The 22605-nt window shown below is 40.1% G+C and overlaps 1 protein-coding gene across 1 annotated transcript; it reads right to left on the bottom strand.

Moving 5' to 3' along the window:
• Positions 1–247: 247 nt before the first annotated feature.
• On the bottom strand, positions 248–17533 carry LOC128845249 (plasma membrane ascorbate-dependent reductase CYBRD1). Its single transcript, XM_054043649.1, has 4 exons — positions 17094–17533; positions 8196–8404; positions 5169–5323; positions 248–4959 (listed from the first exon to the last, which is right to left on the bottom strand). The coding sequence occupies exons 1-4, from the start codon at positions 17278–17280 to the stop codon at positions 4656–4658; spliced, it is 855 nt and encodes a 284-aa protein (XP_053899624.1). The 5' UTR covers positions 17281–17533; the 3' UTR covers positions 248–4655.
• Positions 17534–22605: the final 5072 nt, after the last annotated feature.

The raw sequence follows: 22605 nt of genomic DNA on the forward strand, positions 1-22605 counted from the left end.
AGGTGGTGAATATGCAAAATTTCTCCCTTATTTTACCGTGATTATAATCAAATCTTTTAATGTTGTACCATGCATAATATTAGCATGAAACTTACAGAGAATATTTACATCTTCAGTTACTGAATTTTCTTCACACTCTTCAATATAACAATATATTTTATACACTGTAATTAAAACCCAAATTTGAATTTGTACCAAATTCAAATGCTTGAGATTTAGTATCAGAATACACCTCTACACTAAGTAGTATTGCAAGCTTCAAAAATACTTTTTATTGACATACAAAAAAGAGTAAGGAAATATACATTGTAATAAAACATTTTTCTTTTCCTCTACAAATAAGCACTGCAAATGATAAAACATTCAGTTGCTTCATTTCCTTATAAATAGGCTGAAATAGAGTAAAGAAATCTTATGAAATAGAAAATATTTTGGTAATATTCTTTTACCATCTCACTAAAATCCCAGGTTATAATTTTCATGTACATTGTTAATCCTTATTTACATATCATATGCAATCGTCTTCATTACCTGTGGCAGAGAAATGTACATGTAATTATTGTACATTCAGCTATTTTGTTTTATTCAATTCCATTTTAGCTTAAAAATCATTACCACCACTTTAAATATTCAAAATAGAAATTATTTTTAAATCTAATTTTCAATAATTTATGCTGTCTATTGCTGGCATTCACTCAGGAGAGTGAATTTAGTTCTCAGTTTCCTTTTGTTCGGTTGCATTCATGAGGAACAAAATGCTGTCATGTCTCAATGCCCAGTACTGTAGGAAAGCATTTAAATACATTAAAAGTTATTCTGTTTTCATTCAATTTTTACTTGTTTATTTTAGGTTTTGTAGCCTTCCCCACTCCCTATTTATATATATTTTTACACAAATCCAAAGTTGGTGTCTAAGCTCTGTGACAGTCTCCCTTTAAAAGCCTAATAGTTTAGAGGGACATTTTCAAACCCACAGTTAGGCATCCAGTTGAAAGTTAGTGGGAGCTGTGGTCCTAACTCCCATTTGTGCCTTTGAAAATGACCCTCAGATTGCTACAAGACTTGAACTTGTTTTTGCACATCACATTTTAGTAGAGGTAATACAAGTTACATATTTACAACATTTCAAACAGAGCAAGAATATGCGCAGTTTATTTATCTGATGTAAGATTTAACATCTGTGATGCATATGTCTTGACAAATTGCTCTGAGAAATACCCTATTATACCCTATGATGAAAGGTAAGTAACCTGCTCCACATACAGTGTAATAATTTAAATTAGGATGTGAATTTCCATTGCCTTTTAGGAATTAATTAATTTAAAAGGTGAACATTTTTTCTTCAGTCCTTAAAGCAGCTTTATTTTAAAGATATTTTTCCAGGAAGGAATTAAAAGAAGCATTTTTGAATTGGGATAGAAACGTTATTTTATTATCAGTTTAGAATGAAAGATTGTATAATGTATTTCATAGGAAGGGAAAAAAGTGATACTGCCCTTTTAAACAGTATCATTACAACTAATTTCAAGTTGATCTTAGTATAGGTAGCAAATAGAAAATAAAAGGCATAGTGACTAGAATAACTCAAGTTATACTGTTAGCAGAATGCAGAACTTTTCACCTATAAGTTTCTGGTTCCACCATAGCCCAAGTTAAGTGATTAAATAGTTACTGTACTATGTCCCATGTGAAATTAATTTATCCCAGGCCAATTCCTGGACAGGTGTCCATATTGCACACAAAACACCCACATTTATTAGCAGTCTCAGCAGTGCATGAAGGATTAAATGGATATTAAAAATTTATTTCATATCTCCACAGGTGGTTGAGACACAATAGTTGGCAAGTTTGTAGACATTTAAACTACTGTTTCCTGTGCTGTACCTGTTCTATAGATAAACAGAGAAATCCAGTTTCCAGAGTTGTTAAGATGGCACCTTTTATAAGCACTAAAGCATCTTTGTTGTTTTTTGTTTTGTTTTGTTTTGTTAAGGGCCTTATTCAGGTATCAGGTGCTCACTGAGTGAATCTTTCAAAAAACACTGTAGATTGATCAGATTATGAAAAAATCACAGGAAAAAACACGGTGCAATTTATCACATTGTATAAATTACGGTGACCCTTCCTTTCTAATGTGTAACTTGAACAGCCATACTAAGATGCAGTAACTTCAAGGACATATAAATTGGTCACAGTGAACTTTGACAAGTGCTCTAATTTTCCTCACTTTTCCTCTCATCTTAACAAACATTACCATAAATGCAGAGTGCCTTCTTGATTTTAGACTCAGACTACAGAGGGATTCTTAGTGAATCCAGATTGTCTTGGGAAATATAGACACACCTAGTGTACGCTTTAAAAAGCGGAAGCAGCAGTCCTCTCTTTTACAAAGAGTGGGACTGGAGGTCTGATCAGGCAATGGGAAGAAAGTATTTTCCATTCTCATACCTGAATTCTACATTAAAATGTGTAGAAGTTTTTGATTTCCTAAAGGCAAAGGTCAATAATATGTTTTTTTAAACAATGTGTGTAGAAATCTTTTTCTAAGCAATTATATTAAGATCAAGCACACAGCTCTGTCAGACATATATGTAAGTGATACAGAAACCTAGGATATAACCTTTTTTTTTTTTTTTACCAAAACAGAACTGTAGAGAAATTTTCCTAAGAATTAATATACTAGCTTTTCTTGTATTGTACTCAACTGATTCAATGTTATTACAAACCCAAGCTCGTGACCCAAGGTACTTTATTATCTCAAAGGAGACCTAAAATAACAATAAGTAATCAAAACTATGTATGTCAATGCATCACTTTGAGCTAGAAAGATTAAAATATTGGTGGGGTCCTAATGTGTTTAAATATATGTGAGAAGCTGATAAATAAATCAAAATGAAAATAGTCTTCAGAAGAAATAGAAAGTGGTGTAGTGCCCAAAGCTCTAGTCCAGAGCTCTTTGCAACATGAATAGTGGTAAACATGAAGTAGTTATGCCACTTGTCAAAATGATTTTAGGTCTAGACACTAGTATTACAAAAGTAAATTTGGCAACCCATACAAGCAGATTGCAAGAGAAAGGCTAATCACTTTGGACACTTGAAATCACATAAAGCCATCCACTATCATTATTTTTCTATTAGAGTAGTTTTCCATTCTTCTAGAATTATGTAAGTAATAAAAGCAATGTCTATTTATTATATCTGAGAGAGATTTTAGATAAAAGTAATGCATTAATACTGATTGTCAAAAGGAGCTATAGAAGTGCAAAGCACTTTTACAAATGTTAAATTAATTGCCTAAGTTAAGCATTACATAAATCTTCAATTTACAAATGAAGAAAGTAAGACAGAGGTTATAAGATTGGAGTGAGCCAGTGGCAGAGATGGGAACAGAATCCATGTGTATGTCTACACTAATTAAAAACCTGCCGCTAGCCCATGCCAGCTGTCTACACCGCAATTAAACAGCCCCTTACCCCAAGCCCCATAATCCCAAATCAGCTGGCACAGACTAACCACTGGTTTCTAACTGAAGTGTAGACATAGACCATATGTCCTGATTTCTACTCGTGCTTAAACCATTAGACACTGCTTTCCTCAGCTTACTCTTCCAGATTAAAACAGGGAAAAAAAAGGACTTCAAAATATTAGCTTATAAGATACAAACATAAAGGACAATACTGTACTGGTTCCAGAGGCCAAGGGAAAGGATTCTATGACCCAATACATAGTTTTTGTAATTCTATTAATGATGTGAATGCAAAAACTGCATACATTTCAAGACAGGTCAAATGCTGCCCTTAGATGTTTACTTGTAGCTCCCATGGATTTCAGTAGCAATCACGTGTATCCATGGGTGAATGCTGGCTATAAATCTATACATGTACTAGAGCTGGTTTAAAACCAATTCAAAATGTGGATGAACTCTCATTTAAAAAAAAATGGAAAAAGCTGGTCAAAAACACCATGACATTTTAGTGAAAATTTCAACAAAAATTCTGTTTAATTTCTTTCCTAATTTCAAAATTTTTGGCCAAAAATGTTTATAGTCTGATTCTGAAAATTCTGAGTGACCTCAATTCTCATGGACTTCAGTGGGAATTGAGAATGCTCATAAGCTTGAGAATCAGGCCCCTAAGAAAGTGGAACAATATTATAAAACAGCATAGGCATGTGCTAATGGATAAATTCTGCACTCTGCTGTGCATATACAACTCTCATTCGTGCCCATTCACAGCATAACTCAGGGCAGCATTTCATCCCAGTCAAAATAACTGGCTAAAGAAACTAGTAAACTGCATAGAAACAACCGATACATTAAGATGTGATGTAGAAATTATTTTCCCATTAGATGCTTTTTTAAACTCCGTCCTTATTCCAAACATACATTTTTTTTTAAAAGGCACAAATCTCAACATGTTTTTTCATTCCAGTCCTCAGTTCTTTTAAACAGAGGCACAATAAGGAATGTCATGACAAATGTGGGTCTTGTTGAATTTTAGAGACCTTTTCAGCTCATACTAGTTGTGCAGAAAAATTGAACTGCATTAAGCAAGCCTGATAGAAATTCCCTGTTTAAATGCCAAATGTAATCAATAGCTGGATAGGAATAGCTTTTTTTATAATGTAAGACTACAACAATTTTGTGTACTCCCTTTACATGGTAGACCGTTGGCCTACCTCATCAAGTTTGAGGTTTCGTTTTCTGGCTGCTGCTTCACTATTGAACTCCACATCAGATTTATCTGTATTGCTGCAGTCTGTCATAGTGGATTCCTCTTCTGTACCTTCAGGTGTCCCTCCATTTGGTTGCTGAATTTTAGAATTCTGTTCTGGTGGGCGCTTCCAGTGGGGTCTTGTTGCCATCCACAAAATAAGAGCACCAAAGGTTACAATCAAAAGACCGAGAGTGTTGACAAAAATCGCCTCTGGCGGAGATGTGCTATATGCAGGAGTTTTCCTTTGAGGGAAAAAATAAATAAAAAGAACTGGTTTAAGGACAATCATCTTAAAGTTGCCTAAAAAAAAGACGACTATTCATGTTATTAAAAATAAACAATGGATCAATACTAGAATACATTGTTGTATACAAACTTGATGATAGTTTTCAGTGGTTGAATTTAATGAGCAAACAAGTGGAAGAGTAAAATTATGAAATATAGTACTTACAGAGCAAAAATAAGTTTCTCTGTGAATCCCATGAGAGCTGTTGCAATCACTGTTGCAAAGATGAGGAGGCCAGAATAAATATGTATTGGCATGAGAGATGCTCGAAGAGAAACTGGAGCAAAGGGCAGCAGAAAGACAGCAAAACCTAAGACAAGCTAAACACAGAATACAGATTCAGCATTAAAACTGTGAAAGAAATCTGCACTTTTAAATGAAAATTGAAACCACAATAAAAGGTTAATTTTTAAAGTGGCTAAGGTCTGAACCTAATTGGACTAGGAATATATTTTTAAGTATGTTGCCCTATAGTATTAAATCCAAAGACAATATTGTGCTATACCTAAGAAACAGTCCATGAAATGGATTATAAATAAACCAGTCTTTTACCACTGTCCAAACTAAGTGGAAATGGTAAAAAGTAACCAAACTGCATAGTGAAACACACCATTTTAAATTACATAAGAATGGTCATACTGGGTCAGACCAAAGATCCATCTAGCCCAGTATCCTCTCTTCCGACAGTAAAGCTTTCATTTTCAATAAACTATGGCAATAATACTGTATGGAGTGAAAATTATTTTGATTTTAACAGTATCCTCTTTAATTTTGCTTTCTCCCCCCTCCCACAACTTCACAGATTCATTCATCAGTTAAGGCCAGAAGTGACCACTTAATCAACTAGTCTGATCTGTATAAGACAGGCCATAGAATTTCACCTGGATGCCCCTGTATTGAGCCAAGTAACTTAAGTTTGACTAAAGCATATCTTCCAGAAAGGCATCAAGTCTTGATTTGAAGACATCAAGAGATGGCAAATCCACCATTTCGCTCTGTAGTTTGTTCAGTGGTTAATCCCACTCACTGTTAAAAATGTGCATCTTATTTCTAATTTAAATTTGTCCTGCTTTATCTTCCAGCCATCGGCTCTTGTTATGCCTTTCTCTGCTAGCCCTGGTCTACACTGGGGGGGAGGGGAAGGAATCGATTTAAGTTACGCAACTTCAGCTACGTGAATAACGTAGCTGAAGTCGACGTGCTTAGATCTACTCACTGCGGTGAGTTGACTGCTGCTGCTCCCCCGTTGACTCAGCCTGCGCCTCTCACAGCGGTGGAGTACAGGAGTCGACGGGAGAGCGCTCTGGAGTTGATTTATCGCATCTAGACTAGATGCGATAAATCAACCCCTGCTGGATCGATCGCTGCCCGCCGATCCGGCAGGTAGTATAGACATACCCCTAGATCAGTGGTTCCCCAACTTGTTCCACCGCTTGTGCAGGGAAAGCCCCTGGTGGGCCGGGCCGGTTTGTTTACCTGCCGCGTCCGCAGGTTCGGCCGATCGCGGCTCCCAGTGGCCGCGGTTCGCTGCTCCAGGCCAATGGGAGCTGCGGGAAGCGGCAGCCAGTACGTCTCTCGGCCCTCGCCGCTTCCAGCAGCTCCCATTGGCCTGGAGCAGCGAATTGCGGCCACTGGGAGCCGCGATCAGCCGAACCTGCGGACGCGGCAGGTAAACAAACCGGCCCAGCCCGCCAGGGGCTTTCCCTGCACAAGCGGCGGAACAAGTTGGGGAACCACTGCCCTAGATTAAAGAGTCCTCTTATTTTCTCCCTGTGAAGAAGTCACCTCTCAGTTTTCTTTCTGATAAACTAAATACGTTGAGCTCTTTAATCTCTCATTTTAATGCATTTTTTCTAGCCCTCAAATATTTTTTATGGCTTTTCTCTGCACCTTCTCCAGTTTTTCAACATCTTTTTTAAAATGCAGTCACCAGAATTGGATGCAGTATTCCAGTATCAGTCTCACCAACAGTGTATACAAAGGTAAAATCACCTCCCTACTCACTATTCCCCTGTTTCTATATATAAGGATCGCATTAGCCTTTTTTGCGCCAGCAGTGGGAGGTCATGTTGAGTTACTTACCCATTAAAACCCCTAAGTCCTTTTCAGAGTCCCTGTTTTCCAGGATAGATCCCCCATTCTCTAGGGATGGCCTGCATTCTTTGCTATTCCTAGATAGATTACCTTTCACTTCACTGTATTCAAATACATTTTGTCCAGATAAGGCAAGTTACAGTACCATATCCATAGGAACTGAGTATCTTCTAGCTACAGTACTGTATATGAGCATAGTCTCAGGAATTCTACTGAAATATAATTATTCAGACTATTAATTTGTAAAAATGTATTTTATCACATTAAAACTTTTTTCTTTAGGCACTACTGCTTCGCTACAGAAATGTCGAACGGTGGGCAATGGTAGAATGTCCATTAATGAGAGTAATACTTTTTATATTTCAATAGGCCCCTCATAAGCCAGTAATTGTTGCTCCTTTAGTCAGCAATAGACAGTATGCTGAACAGCGATGCAAAATGCTCCCCCTTTGCAGTATCAACACACTGACTCCACGGGATTCCCTGCTCTTGCCAGCCTGGGGAGTGAGGGACAAAGCTCAGGAGTGGCCATTTTCTGTGTTTCCTCTTGACCACTAGGTAACCAAGGCCTCTTTTTATTGTACGGGCTTCAGCTCAAAATGCAGAATCACTAAACTGAAGGTAGAGAAAATGACTCATATTAAACTTGTAGGGTACGTCTACACAACAAGCAAGGGATGTGATTCCCAGGTCGTGTACGCATACTCGTGCTAGCTCTAATCTGAGCTAATACACTACAAATAGTAGTGCAGCCATGATAGCGCAGGCTAGCTTCCCTGAGTACAAACCCACTTGAACCCCTTGAGTACATACTTAGGACGACTAGCCCTCGCCACTTCCGCCGTTGCCCATGCTATCGTGGTGATACTACTATTTGTACATCAAAGTAAAATGAACAAATTACATTTTGTGATACAGTATCCTTGACATTTTTTAATTGTTTGTGTGTTTATTTGCACATTTGCAAAATTCAGTAAATCAAAATAGGTCTCCCAGTAGTTAATGTAAATTAGTGAGGTTCTACTGTACTTTAATTAATTATAGAACACATTCTTCAGTTTTATATCTTATTTATAAATACTGTAGTTCAATTCTGACCTGCAGAGTATAAAATATAACAGCAGTCAGTCCAATCCAGCTGTGCAGACTGTACATGTTGGGAATGTTCTTGGCATTGTGGAAATCAAAAACAGCTACCAGAGAAACAATTGCAAGAATCATTGCTATGGTATTTAACCCAGCATGGATGAATTTAATCAGGAGTTTGCTGCATTTCCAGGTCCAGGGCAATCTGTACACAATAATGGCTGAGGAGGGAATAAAAGCAAGATTTAATAGTAAATCTCTTTTCTATAAGGATTTTGATAATCATGCATAATTCAAATCATTCCAATGTAAACTACAGAACAGGAAAAACTTTAGAGGAGTCAGATTTTTTTCCTCCCACTTCACAGTGTTAAATGTAATCTCATTAGTTCCCAACACGCAATTCAGGCCACAGTATAACCTCTAGGGAGAAACTTTCTTCTAACTTTTTCGTAGAAGTTTTGACTAAGCAGGTTAAAAACTAACAGCAAACAAATGTTAGGCCCCACTCCTGAAGCCTGATCTGTGTGGGATCCTATGGGGCACATGGGTCCACTTTTACTGATAAAATTGCAGGATTGGGGCCTAATTCATTTATTCATGGGATCATATACTGGAAAAATTTATTCAGATGCTTTTACTCACTTTAAATAGGGCCTTACTCCACAAGTGGCTCCGTTGCCCCAATGAGACTATGTATGGAGTAAGATGCTACTCAGTGAGAGTGACGGAATCAAAATCTGGCCCTTAAAACCTAAGGGGTTCAGCAAAACTTAATCTTGTATCAATATAGTTTTTAGTATATGCATATTGCAAAAGAATGCTAGCAAATTGTACATTTTGTCTAAGTCTGAAAGTATTGCTGTCCTATCAGTTACTGATTTTTAGTTACCACATGCCCCTTCCTGAGAAAATTTGTGGAATGAATCGCTGTGCATTTATTACTAATTCAGAATCCACTATATGTACACAAGTCATGTCTTTTTTGACACTGACCCCTTTTACACAGCTGTCGACCCTTAAACTATATTATTTACAGAAAGGAGAGGCTGCATCTGACTCTGGATTGCAGATGAAATAGCATTATCTTAACTGCTCACCAATAAGAAAAAAGTCAGATTATAAACACGGGTCCCTCCCTTCCAAGAAAATATCAATGAAGGGAAGAAAAGCAATTGAATGAAGAGAGGGAGAAATTTATCACTTTAATGTAAAAAAATCCAAAAATCATTTAATGGTTGGAGGGGACAGTCCCTTCACAATAAACAAAGCAACGGTTTCTTAACAATGAGCTAATTGATAAAATCCTCATTTAATTTTTCTGGCTGCAGACTGGCATTCAGATGTGTTAGGATCAAGCTGAGAATATAAGTTAACTATGCTGAAAACAAAAGAATGAGAGTATTCCTAGCTATATGAAATGTTCCCACTCTGAGGAAGCATGAATGCATTATTATGTACACCATGGGGGGGGGGAGTGTATTTCTTTACTTTTCCCCAGTAATATAAGGATAAAATCACTACTTAGCAAAAGAAACGACACTCATGCTTTCGGTTCACTACTGCGCTATAATCTTAGCATTATTAGTTAAATTATATGTGATAGGAATCCTGAAAGGAAATATATATTGTGTTTGTTTGGATGAATAATAATGAATGGCAAATTGCTTTTAAGGCCCTATTTATGCATTTGGATTTTTATTTGGGTACAGTGCATGCCAGAAATTACAGAATTTCACTACACAATTCACAAAGAGAACTCTGTTCACAAATGGAATGTCCTTGAATATGAGCAGGTCTTAGATCAATGTAAATTTCTACATCCTATGGGAAACATAACAGGAATGAAAAAATCCTGTTAATATAACTGTGCATACAGCATTTAGATATTTTATGGGATTTTGTTCAAGAATGGGATACAAGTAAAAGCATGCAATATTCAAACTCAAAAAAGATGGCAGCCTCATTTTCAAGATAGCTTGGCAGGAGTCAAACCACATGACATAGCAAAGATTGCTACAGTTCAGCATGTCAGTCTCATGATTACTGTCTAACAAGAAGGAAAATGCTTTGCCATGTCCTACTATGAATGAAGCTAAGCAGGGCCATCCAGAGGATTCAGGGGGCCTGGGGCAAAGCAATTTTGGGGGCCCCTTCCATAAAAAAAGTTGCAATATTATAGAATACTATATTCTCGTGGGGGCCCTTACGGGGCCCGGGGCCTGGGGCAAATTGCCCCACTTGCCCCCCCCCCCCCCCCCGGTGGCCCTGAAGCTAAGTAGCATAATCATAAACAACTTCTTGAAGATTTTCATGTAATTATTCCCAAAGTTGTCTGAAAATAATGTGGGCATAATTTTGCCCTCTGATACACAAATGGAATTTCTATTATTAATGAGTATCTGAGGGCAGAATTTGGAACTTTATATTTTACAAACTAATAAATAATATTTAAAAAGTTGAGAAATATACATTTCCCATTACATTTAAAAAAATTTTATTTCAAATTAAAAATGACTAAGAGTTACAAAGTTTTAAGCCAGTTCCAGAATATTACTCCTTAACTCTGGAGAGTTATTGGCTAATTTAAGGATAGTTGGATTTTATTTAGGATAGGAGACTATTAAAGTTGTTGTTACCTATAAACACAATATTTATTCACACATTCAGAGGACAGGAGCTTTGAGGTATCCCCATGAACTAAATGATAAACAGCTGAAAGAGTTTACATTTCTTATGATCTTTAATTCACATGTAGAGCTGAGGGAATAATTGATTTTTTGGTTTGGGGGCCAAACCAGAAAAAAATTGGTTAGTTTCAAACCAAAATGGATTTTTTCGGTTTCTTGACAAAATGAAAAACCAAACCAAAACAAAAAAAAAATAATTGTTTCAGATAAAAAACACCCAAAACAATGAAAAAAATCAAAACAAAACAACTTGTTGGCGGAGGGGAGACTTCATTTAGTTTTTGGGGTGTTTTTCGATTCACAATGTTTTTATTGTTTGGTTCCTGATGTTTTTCACTTTTCAACCCCAATAACTATAATTACATTTTGAAATTTAAAGTCCAAACGTTTTATTTCAAAATGATCAAAGCCAACTGTTTGACTTTTTCAGAAAAAAAAATCCATTTTATATTGGCTGAAACTAGTCACCAAATTTTACCTGAATTCACAAATAGTTTTGGTGCCCTGAAAAATGCATTTTGGGGTCATATTTTCTATTCACCAAAAGAATTTTGCCCAGCTCTACTCATGTTGACTGGAACTAGGTGATCATAGCTTGTAACTTAAAGCGTGCAGCTTCTCTCTGGCAGCAACAGTGGGTCAAGGTTGGCATCATTGATGACCCAGGTATTTCAAGGGAAGCAAGGAGCGTGTGGCATCAGGTGTTGCTCTGGCCTCAAGAAACAGCACTTTCTTTCCACATAATCTTAAATTTTATAGGGTAGGTTTCCCTTTTTTCTGTATCAAAGACCACCTTTGTTGCTTCAGGGCCAATTAAGTATATCCAGGTATTCTGGATAAAGTAACTGTAATTCTAGTGGGCATTTTTTAAGCCATTTTCATCATATGGAAAATCCTATCTGAATGTCCCTGGTTGTACAAGATCAGACTGGTGCAACCTCTGCTTTGAGTTCCAGCATGAGGTACACACTCAGCAAGAATTATCTCTTGATAAAAATAACTAATAGCTTTATCAACAATCCCACATCCATCACATCCCCTCATTTTCAGCCCTTCTTAAAATATTTTGGAATGCACTTCAGTTCCTCAATTCTCTGGTGGTAAAATAGTTCATAACTTTCCTACTAAATGCTAACCTAAGCATAAGATGCTTTTTCAATTAATAAAAATAATTTCATTTACCATTAAACTCTTAAAGTTTATAGAGGCCCAACTTAAAATAGGACTTATAATACTTCACAGAGCTGACACACTAAATAAACTGGGAAGATTTATTCCATCGTCCCCATTGATGAACACTGGCTTGCATACCTTTCTAGATCTTCCTGAGATTCCTTCATAAATAAGAAAGTTAGAAACTTGGTTAGCACAAATAGATTGTGAAAGATGTAATGCATTTTCTATCATCTTTTTATTAAACTTTCAGAATTGAATTATAAGGGCAAAAATTCCACTGGGTTTTGGATAAATTGTGGGAATGGATATTTATGTGTCCCAGAGTTTAGCAACTATTCAGACATGCTAAGGTTCCTTGGTCACCCATTTTGGCACGATCCTAATTTACTGTAGTATTTCTTCTTGTAAAGGCAACTTCGAGAAAAAGTTTGGGTTCCACTATAGTTGCTTATTTGTGTCTCTTCGTGGGAGTGCCATAGGAGTTGCTAGACTATGTTTGAGGCCCAGTTGTTATGGCCTCCATAACTGCACTTGAATGGGTAATTATTTGCTTCCATTTTACAGTGACAAATGGGAATTTTGCAGGTGCAACACAGATGTATTCAAAGTTTTGTGAAACTGAAGAATTCCAGTGAAAATGTTGCCCTTAAAACTCAGATGATTAAGGGCTCACCATCCCTTCCACTCCCATGAAGTGGAGGAACCTAAATTATTATAAAAATAATCATATACTGGCACCATGCCCATCACTGTAGTAACTAGGGGGCAGTTCAAGGTGGACATAAAAAAGCGAGGGGATACCGCTTTGAGGCATTCTCCAATCCTGCACAATCCTCCATCAAAAAGATACTGAAACAGTGACAAGTATTTCTAAAAACTGCTATTAACTTATTTTATTCATTAAGAAAATTAATAATTTCATTAATATTTAATTTAGCTACATTAAATATGTGTGCTAATTTCTGAAACTGCTCATCCCGTATACGTTGTAGTGTCAAAACTCATCTTGGTGGTAGAGCTGGTGCCGTGCAATAAAGATTTTTTACCTCTGTGTAGGGGCCCATGCACCTTTTTCTTTCACAGCTCATTTACTATGTCTGTTCTCCAGTTATGCTTAGTCTTGCGTCACTTACAAAAACAGCAAAACAACCAGCTTTCTCCCTTTTTCCTGCACTGAATTTAGATTTTCTCAGTCATTTTACAAGTCTACTTCTCAACCACTGTCCATGCTTCTTTTTCATACCTCACACCTCTGCTTTTCCATAACTTTCCATCCCCTCTGTTTCCTTCTCACCCTTAAATAACCGCATGTGCTCATTCTATTCTCAGCTTGTGATGATCTGGTTACCCATTCATATCCCACAGTTACATTTAATTTGAGATTCCATTCTAATACAATATTAATTACTTTGAAATTTTACTTCTTTTCACAGTATGTGAACAAAAGGGTGCCCTATTTTAAGACCTGATCCAATTCCAAATCCCTTTGAAGTCAATGACAGTCTTTCAATTGACTTCAGTGAATTTTAGATCAGGTCCATAATCTTGTTGTTTATGTTCTTAATCTTGTATTAATCCCAACTTCTTGCACAATCTTCTTTTCATTCTCCACATTTGCTTTTCCTGTTATTTGACAATATAACTGTACTCAGAGTTTAATATTACACATAATTCTTTTACCAATGACTTCTTTTTACACTTATTTCTTTTGAGCTGTGATGACCTTTTATTTACTTTTTAAAAAATCCCCTGTGCAAATATTTCTTTAAATAAAACCTTTGGTCACAGCAGAAGGGCATACCAAATCTCAGGGTGGTGGGGGAAAGGTCTGTAGAGAGAGACTTGTCTACTTTCTGCAAAAATAAATTCCCCTGCTTGTAAATAAAAGTTGTTAGTTTGATGCAGACTGATTAAGGGCCTTGTAACAGAGTCCTTGGTGGTTCCTCCCTTAGGGGGTGGGGGAACCTGACCAAGCCCAGTTATCTACACCGGGTGGTCACAACACCAGACCCACTTCCATACTATTTGCAGGTGGTGGTCTGCCCTTTGTGGGCCTCTTTAAGTCTCTCTGGTTGGGAGATCAAAATGGAAGTCACAAATCCCCATGCCTTCAGGGATACTTTCCCCGTGAGGTCCCAGAAAAAGAGATTGGGGGGAGGGGGGTGCTAGTGAATCTACAGTGCTGTCAACAATCCAGTCCCAAGGTAATGGGTTTGGAGAAATAGCTCTAGCTAGGTATCCATGGCAGACTCGACCTGTTTGTCTTGCCCTTGGAGTCTGCTGTATGCTCTTCAGTGGTTGAGGTCTCCTACCTAGGAGTTCACTCTGCAGTATCAGGAGTCACTCCTGCAGCCTGGTGCCTAGGGCAGTGATTCTCAACCATGGGTACACGTACTCTCAGGGGTACCCAGAGGTCTTCCAGAGGATACATCAACTCATCTAGTTATTTGCCTAGTTTTACAACAGGCTACAGAAAAAGCACTAGCGAAGTCAGTACAAACTAAAATTTCATGCAGTGACTTGTTTATACTGCTCTAAGTACTATACACTGAAATGTAAGTACAATATTTATATTACAATTGACTTATTTTATAATTATATGGTAAAATGAGAGAGCAATTTTTCGGCAATAGTGTGCTGTGACACTTCTGTATTTTTATGTCTGATTTTGTAAGCAAATAGTTTTTAAGTGAGGTGAAACCTGGGGGTACCCAGACAAATCAGACTCCTGAAAGGGGTGCAGTAGTCTGGAAAAGTTGAGAGCCACTGGCCTAGGGAAATCCTGCTCTTTCCCCCGTGCTGACTGCAGTTTCCTCCCTTTTGGCCTTCCTCCATAATGTGTATGATTGACAGGGCCAGAAGGGTGGGACTAGTTCTACCACAAGGGCCTCTCTGGCCTCTTCCTCACCCGTGATGGTCTATTCACCCTGTCATAGGTCTGATCCATCTCCTACTGAATTCAATAGGAGTTTTACCATTAGAAGTGTAATCAGATCCTAAAACTGCACTTCATGTGATCTACTGAACCTATTAGAAATGGACAAAAAAGAAATATTTGTACTTTAAGCTACCAAACTGGGACTACTTCCCTACTGAAGGAATGAGTTTCAGATTTTATTTTTAAAACCACAACTCTCTGTCCCAACCAAAACTAAAAGGCCACCCACACCCTTATGTTTTGATTTTAAATCTGAGGCTTTGTCTAGATTGAAAAGTTACATCAGCCTAGCTGTGTTGGTCAGGGCTAACAACCCCCACTGTAGAGTGCTTCCATCAATGTAGATAAAGTGGTTTGGGTAGGTGGTGTTGCCACTCTGAAAGAAAAACTTCTTCCATCTGTGTAGGTTGTATCTACACTAGGGGGCATAGCTGACATAGATAGCCCCCTAGTGTAGATGCAGCCTGACTTTACTGCTGCAGGAATGTGCTTGCAGCCATTTCCTATGAAATATCGAGATGTTCTGGACTAGTGAGCTTACTGGATGAATCTGGAACATCATTCAGTAGTGAACCAAACAAAAACTTCGGTATTTAAAGTAGTCAAAACTAACCTTCTAAATTAACCACTACTGCAAAAAGTGTGGGGGGGAAGACCCCGATTTACATTTATACTGAAGTTTTTTGCAAACAAAAGGACTAGAAATGATTCCCTGCCCGCCCCCAAAAAAGTTTAAATGCTGAACAAAAAAAAAAAAGTGATAAAATAATCTGGTATTTTACTTTTATCTCCCCTGCACTGCACCTGGACATTGTTAATGTAGGACTTGATTCTGCTCCTATTGAAGCCAACAAGAATTTTGCCAGATTGCAGTGGGAGCAGATTCTTGGAACCTCGTCTATTATTCTTCTATGTCCATTTCCTCTATCATTCTATCCCTTTCATTTCTACCCAACACTTAACATTTTCTGATGCAGTCTAATACCTTTATTTTTGCACTTTTTATTCTTAATTTGGACCAAATCATAGACATAATAGAATAATGTCACTGTTATTCCACTCATCCAGAGCTTTCCTACTATTTTCTCTATTGTTTAAAGCCTAATAAGAGAATTGAAAGTTTTCCTCTTCTCCCCCATATTCCATAAAGATACAATTGTGCACCATATTATGTCTTCATTCGTTGTTTCTGGGGAGCTAGCAAACATTCGAAGTAATAAAATTTAAGTCACAGTCCAAAATGGAAAGTAACTATTAGCCTATTCTGAACAACCTTTGCATTTAGAACAAAGATGCCAGGGACTAATTTCGGTACAGATGTTTAACAGGAAGCGCTTGAAAGTTTGAAGACTACGCAACCAAAAATAGAGTTATTGAAAACAGCTCCCTCTCCGTCCTGGCCATTTCACAATAGTTAGGGTGCCGCGTTAAAATTAAATAAAACAAGAAGTGGAAGCCTGATGGGGCGATTTACACTAAAGCCAGGCTTACTGATTGCTTTCTAAATGGCATTTATGATACTGCAGTTTGCTCTGGCTAAGGCAGCACCTCCCTGGGCATGGTTTCAGTGGTGCAGAACCTCCCTTCTCTTTTCTGATTTGCTTGTTCACGGGGCTTCAGAGACCCAAACACAGCATGAGGAAGAGGAGCAGAGTAACGCGTCAGCCCTGACATTTAATTCCACAACTTGCATAAATGCTGCACAATGCCTGCCTGCTGCTTGCTGCAAACGCAGCGTTACTCACAGCGCAAAGAAATGCCAGGCCAGGGTAGATAAGTGGCCCCAGAGCAAAACACACCCAGCAACTCGAGCGAATTACGAAAGACCCGTTGTCCCCTCTCTGGAGGGGCTGGGCGCTCACTAGAGAGAACGCGACTCTCTACTTGACTCTATTTGTCAACAATAACAATGTCAACACGAGTCTATTCGCTGGCCTGTCCCAGCCGGTCCGCACAGTCCCACCAGCCCCAGGCTCCCCTCCTCTCCCCACAGCCCCAGGCACTCCCTGTCCCTCCTGCTCCCAGCCCCTTACGCTTCCTCTCCCGGATCCCCCCGAGCCCTCCTGGCGCTCCCCGCGTCCTGTTGTGCAGGCGCCCCTCACGCACCAATCCCCTGGATGAAGATGAAGCCGGTGATGATGAGGACCGGGTGCCAGTTGAACTCCGCCGAGCCCCCGTCCCAGCTGAGCCCCTCCCGGTAATGAAAGACCCAGACGAGGGCGAAGAGCACGGCGAGGAAGCCGAGCAGCAGCGCCGAGACCAGCAGCACGAGAAAGAGCCAGTAGCCCTCCATGTTCCGAGCCCCGCACGCACTCCGCGGCGCAGCTAATCCCCCGTCGGGCCGCGCAGCCGGGCCGGAGCGCCAGGGGGAGAGGAAGTGGGAAGGGGGCAGAGTCGCTGCCAGTGCCGAGGGAGGCACCCACGCATCCCCTCCCTGAGAGAGGCACACACCCCTTCCCTCCCCGACTGGATGTGTGGCTCTCAGCAGTTCAGCAAGTCACTAGCGTGGCAAGGCAAACACGTCTTGTCCAAGATGTGCTCCTCTGGTGACTGACAGAGTTAGTTACCGTTTGCCCCACCTAGGGGAATGGGTTATTATCCCTCTTTCATTTGGGTCCGTGTCTGGGCTGGTAGGTTGCCATCACTGGCTCTCTCCTTCCCCCAGCTTTTCTGCCTTCCTTTTTGATGAAAAGTCTCATCATGTTTAAGATTTTGAGGAAACATTTTTCTCTCAATCCCTCACATTTTGAACAGTGGCGAACAAAGTGTTTTTCTGTCTCAGTCGCTCCTCTTTCAGATAGATTGCACTGTCCTCCTCTGGATTTTGGTGTTTTCTCACTCCCTGTTTCCACTTCTGATTCATAGCCACTGATTTTATATTTGGTAACAATCAGCCTTAGTTTTATACGTTTCGCTGTAGTGAGGTAGTCTGCTGGAGTGGCAGATGCATATACTGAGGCAGACTACAAGGATTCAGAGACAGACTACAAAGACAAACGTAGGCAACCAAAATCACAAAATAGACTCAGAACACTACAGAGAAAAATGGACAGACATATACAAAGACGCAGTTCAGAAATATACTTGGAGACAGAGACTTAGAGTATGTCTACACTGCACTCTAAGCCAGGGTCTGTGGGACCCTTGCTTGTGTACTTGATGTTTCCAAGCCCAGTTGCTGGACCCGGGTCTCACAGCTGTGTTAATGTGTCATTACTGCACTATGCAGACCTTCTGAATTGGGTCTGTGGCTTGATCTGCCTCCACACTGCAAAATGACTGGGTCTCTGACCCACTGTCCTAGCAGGGTCCTAGGACCTGGGTCCTCAGTGCCTGCTGATCTGAGTCAGACTGATTTGTGTGTGGATGGAAGGGGGGGCTTGGGCTCAAACCTGAATCAGAGGCCAGGCTTAGTGTGCAGTATAGACATACTTAAGGATATGCCTACAACACTGCAATCACAGGGTGTGATTGCTGCTTGTGTAGACATACCCAAGCTAGCTTTAATCTGTCTAGTTTGGGTACTGGTATCAATTAAGCTGTGGTAGCACAGGTTTCAGTGTGGCCTAGCTCCCCAAATAATTACTGAGCATTCCAGGCAGGGTTGTGCAGTCACCGCTGAAGCTGCTGCAGTTTCATTGCTATCAATATCTGAGCTAGCTAGATTAAAGCAGCCAGAATATGTGCCAACTAGGGGTGGGTGCAGGAGAGCTAAGGAAATAAGGGATGCCTTGTGTTCAGGCATCCTGGGCTTGGAAGGACACATGGAGGAAAGGCGAAATGATACAGTCTGACCAGATTACTACCACTGTGTAATTGAAGCTTGATAGGGACTATCTGCTGAATTTTCAGTTAGGGTGTTGTTAATGACCTCGCCTGTCCAATGAACATTACTGTTACTGTATTGTAAAGGAGAGTCCACTTCCTTGGCCCTGATCCTTTCTTCTCCACTTAGCCCTGCCAGAAGTGCCCCTAGAGACTGGCAGGGGGTGAGTCTTTACTGCTTTCCAAAATAGGAGACACTTATGTCACTGAGTAATTGGTGTTCTGGTGATACCTGCATAAAACTATGTAGGATAAGTACCCCTCTTTAACAGATCAGACAAAACAAGAGCTTGAACAAATCAATAATTTATTTTACATTTGTGCTGATGCTTTTAACGTTTTACAGTCTAACAGTGGATACAAAGGATGTACTTCCTTCCATACTCTGGCTGAAACCCCACCCTGAGGTCATGGGCTGCAGATCATGGTATATAGGAGGAGTGGCTGAAGGATGAGGATGCATCTCTTCCAGGGCAGATGCCGGCCTATGTTGCTCTGGGTCCTGTTAGCCATAATGGCCAGCAACCGCTTGAACATGGTCACCTGCTGCTGGTTCTCCTCATGCTGCCATGCACGGCATACTCATGCATGGCCAGGCTGTGTGCAATGTAGTTGGCCACCATGTGCTCCTTCTGCTCCAACATCTCAGTAGCAGCGTGTGATCTCTTAGCCTGCTCCAGTATCTCCAGCTCCAGGTCCAAGATGGCTTTCTTTAGCTACTCTGAGCAGGACTTGAAAACTCCACTTACTCATTCACTGGCAGTGAGCAGGCAGTTCTCCTGTGTAAGTGCCATTAATTTCTGAAAAAATCTAAGCTTTAATTAAAAAAAAATTAAGCTTCTAGCTTCTGTGGCTGTGAAAATACCCTTCCAAACATGAACAGAATGTAAATCTGTACAAAATTATCATCCTAATTCTGCAGTCTTCTTCTGTGTTTCTGCGTCTCCTCGTTGCTTTCCCAAGCTGCCCCAAACAAAAACTCACCAGTGCCTTTCCAGTTTTTATTGGGTATACTATGGGAACAGTAAGTGTGACAAGAATTAAATCATTTTCACTCTATTGCTGCTGCTTGGGAAAGCTCTGAGCAACAGCAGTGGTATGCACTAGAGCTTTTCATTACAGAGGAGGATTCAGAAATGAGGGGAGGGGTGGAGCACCAGAGAAGCGGCAAGGAAACCCTTGGATGGGACACAATGTTCTTTCTTCCTTCCAGATGTCAGAGGGGGCCTGAAACAATAGTTCTGAGGTATGAATTGCCCCATCATTTCAGTGGATGCTAACTCAGATGACAATGATACTTTAAATGCCAGTGTTAATTATTTCACTGCTTAAAGCATATAGGAAAGGATGAAGATCTACACAACCTGTGCTCATTTTTGTGCCACCAGTGGGTGCACTTGGGAGATATGTCCACTTACTTTTTTTCCCCAGTTGAGAAAGAGACAGGCCCAAAAGTCCAGTGGGATATCTGAGCCCTGCTAAAGGGAGGCCAAACCTGAAGGCCCCAGTGGAGCTTATGGATGTGAGATATTTTCTTAGAGGAAATTAAAGTTGCCACTTAGCAATAGCAACTATATGCCACTTAAATAATACTATTATAAAGTTGAGAAATAATATTTTGTTTCAGTTATAAATAATGAAATAACATCTATTCAAATATTTCTTACCATCCAATATTAAATATACATCATTCCTGGAATAAACATTTAAGAACATATTTTAAATTACAGTTTAATTTTATTGAAATTCTAAAATATGGGTAGGCCTTTGACAATATATGGCAGGGTTGAAGGAGGATGCAATTTTATTTTTCTGAAGGAGCACTAAACTTTCAAAAGTTCGAGGAACAGTTGTAAACAAAGTGAGTAATGCTGTGGTAAGGTTTAGTGTGGCATAAGGCTTTTATTGGCATATGTTTGGGATGAATTTACTCATGAATAAACTTGCAGGAATGGCACATCATCACAAACTCTTGCTCATTGGAGATGCAGGTCATCCCAAATTTATGCCTATAAATTTTTTTACACAGTGTATATTCTCTACTGTATAATCAGAGACACACACAAAAGGAAATTAATTCGCATAAGTTCCTAGCACAGTGGGCCTATGGGGAGAGCTCTTAGGTGCTATGGCAACACAAATAATTATAATACAGTAATATTTTGTATTGCAAACCCCAATCCATAATAAGTCAGACCTCCCTCAAAAATCATGAGTGGCTTAAAATCATGAGATTTTTAAAAAAAATAATTAATGTTGGGGTCTTGAAAACAAATAATGAGTCACATTTTCAAGCTCTTTGTGCAACCTATCTGTAATTAGTATTTTGGGGGGGATCTCTGGTATAGAGTTATTTTCCCAAAGTATTGTTTTTACAGTATATTTATTTCTGACATTTTCGGATGTCTGATGAAATTATAAATCGTTGTAAAAATGTTACATAGCTCACAGTGCTTGTTAGTTTCAAATAGTGAAACGCAAATGAACCTGATTAAATAAAACATGATTAAATAGGCAGCAAATAATAACATACAATTATTCTGCGCCAGATTCTGCTCAATGAGTCCAATCCTGCAAAGTGCTGAATGCCCTCAATTCGCTTTGATTTAAGCGAGAATTGACATCTTGCCCCCACGAAGCATTCACCTTCTTGTCCCCTTCACATTCAACTTCAGGTCTGCCAAATGGCTCTCATCTAGCGGCTATTCACAGACAGGCGCATTCCCGCGGGCCACGCAGTACTGTATGTCCCGCACAGCTGAGCTGCAGGAATCCCCTGCGATTTCAGGTCACGCCCACCAGAGGGCGCCGTGGTACCTGCTGAGTTAGGCTGCCAAGCGGCGTCTGTCTCGCTGCTCCCCCTGCTGGATCTGAGCGAGGCAACAAGCGGGAGGAGCAGGCAAGTGGCACCAGCTGCAGCTGTTGTGGAGGCAGTAGGGGAAGTGAGGGGAGGCGGGGAGCCAGTACTGGGCCTGTGTTCCCCGCAGGTGTCAGAAGTCCAGCCTCTCCTCCAGTAATCCCACTACCCGCATAACACCGGCTATCACCCAGTTTTCCCAAGGACTCCCCCAGCTGTGCCCAGCCCCCTGCCACTCACCATCTCCCTATCTTTCCCTGTAGCTCCTCCCCAGTCACCCCCTCCTCCACCCAGACACCTCCACAACCCCAGCTGCCTTTAGCCACTGCCCACCCAGCTTTCCTGCAGCCCTAGCTCCTCGACAGCTCTCACGCAGCATCCGCCTGCTCCGCGCACACACCTCAGCATCCATCCACCTGCCAGCCACTCATGCCAAGGTGTGTGCAGCTCCATGTCTGACCCCTTCCACTGCCTGGGGCAGGGCATATTGATATTCAGCTGAAGTTTATGGTCCTAGATACATTTATCCTGCACAAAAGTTGGCAGCTATGCAGTTCTTCCCCACCCAAGTCTCCCACTCCACTCAGCAGCTAACTACCCCCTAGGCACCCTCCATCACCCATCTCAGGTACCCTAACACTTCAGACACTTTCCAGCCCCACCTATTCCAACCATAGCGGATGAGTTTAGTGCAACTCCTTGCCTGACCCCCCCATTGCCTGGAGCAAGGTTTGTTGACTGTAAGCTGAAGTTTATTTGCAGACATGCAATTTAGACAAAAAAATTGCATATATTTCACACGTGGAGCTGCCCAAAACTTGGCAACTATGTGTTTGTGAGTAGGGATTAGGGTATGTATATATGTGGACGTGAACACACAGTGGAAGTAGATAGACAGGCCAGTAGCTGGAGTTCTGTTACCTCTACTGACTGCCT

The sequence above is a fragment of the Malaclemys terrapin genome, chromosome 11 (assembly GCF_027887155.1).
Source record: "Malaclemys terrapin pileata isolate rMalTer1 chromosome 11, rMalTer1.hap1, whole genome shotgun sequence".
Taxonomy (NCBI): Eukaryota; Metazoa; Chordata; order Testudines; family Emydidae; genus Malaclemys; species Malaclemys terrapin.

Bases quoted from the DNA above. Each gene is read 5' to 3' on its own strand.
- LOC128845249 (XM_054043649.1), bottom strand. From the start codon at position 17,280: ATGGAGGGCTACTGGCTCTTTCTCGTGCTGCTGGTCTCGGCGCTGCTG. The intron at 8,405-17,093 runs GTGCGTGAGGGG...TTCCCTCCTCAG, and splicing joins CATCTTCATCCAGGGGATTG to CCATTATTGTGTACAGATTG. The intron at 4,960-5,168 runs GTAAGTACTATA...TTTCCCTCAAAG, and splicing joins GAGAAACTTATTTTTGCTCT to GAAAACTCCTGCATATAGCA.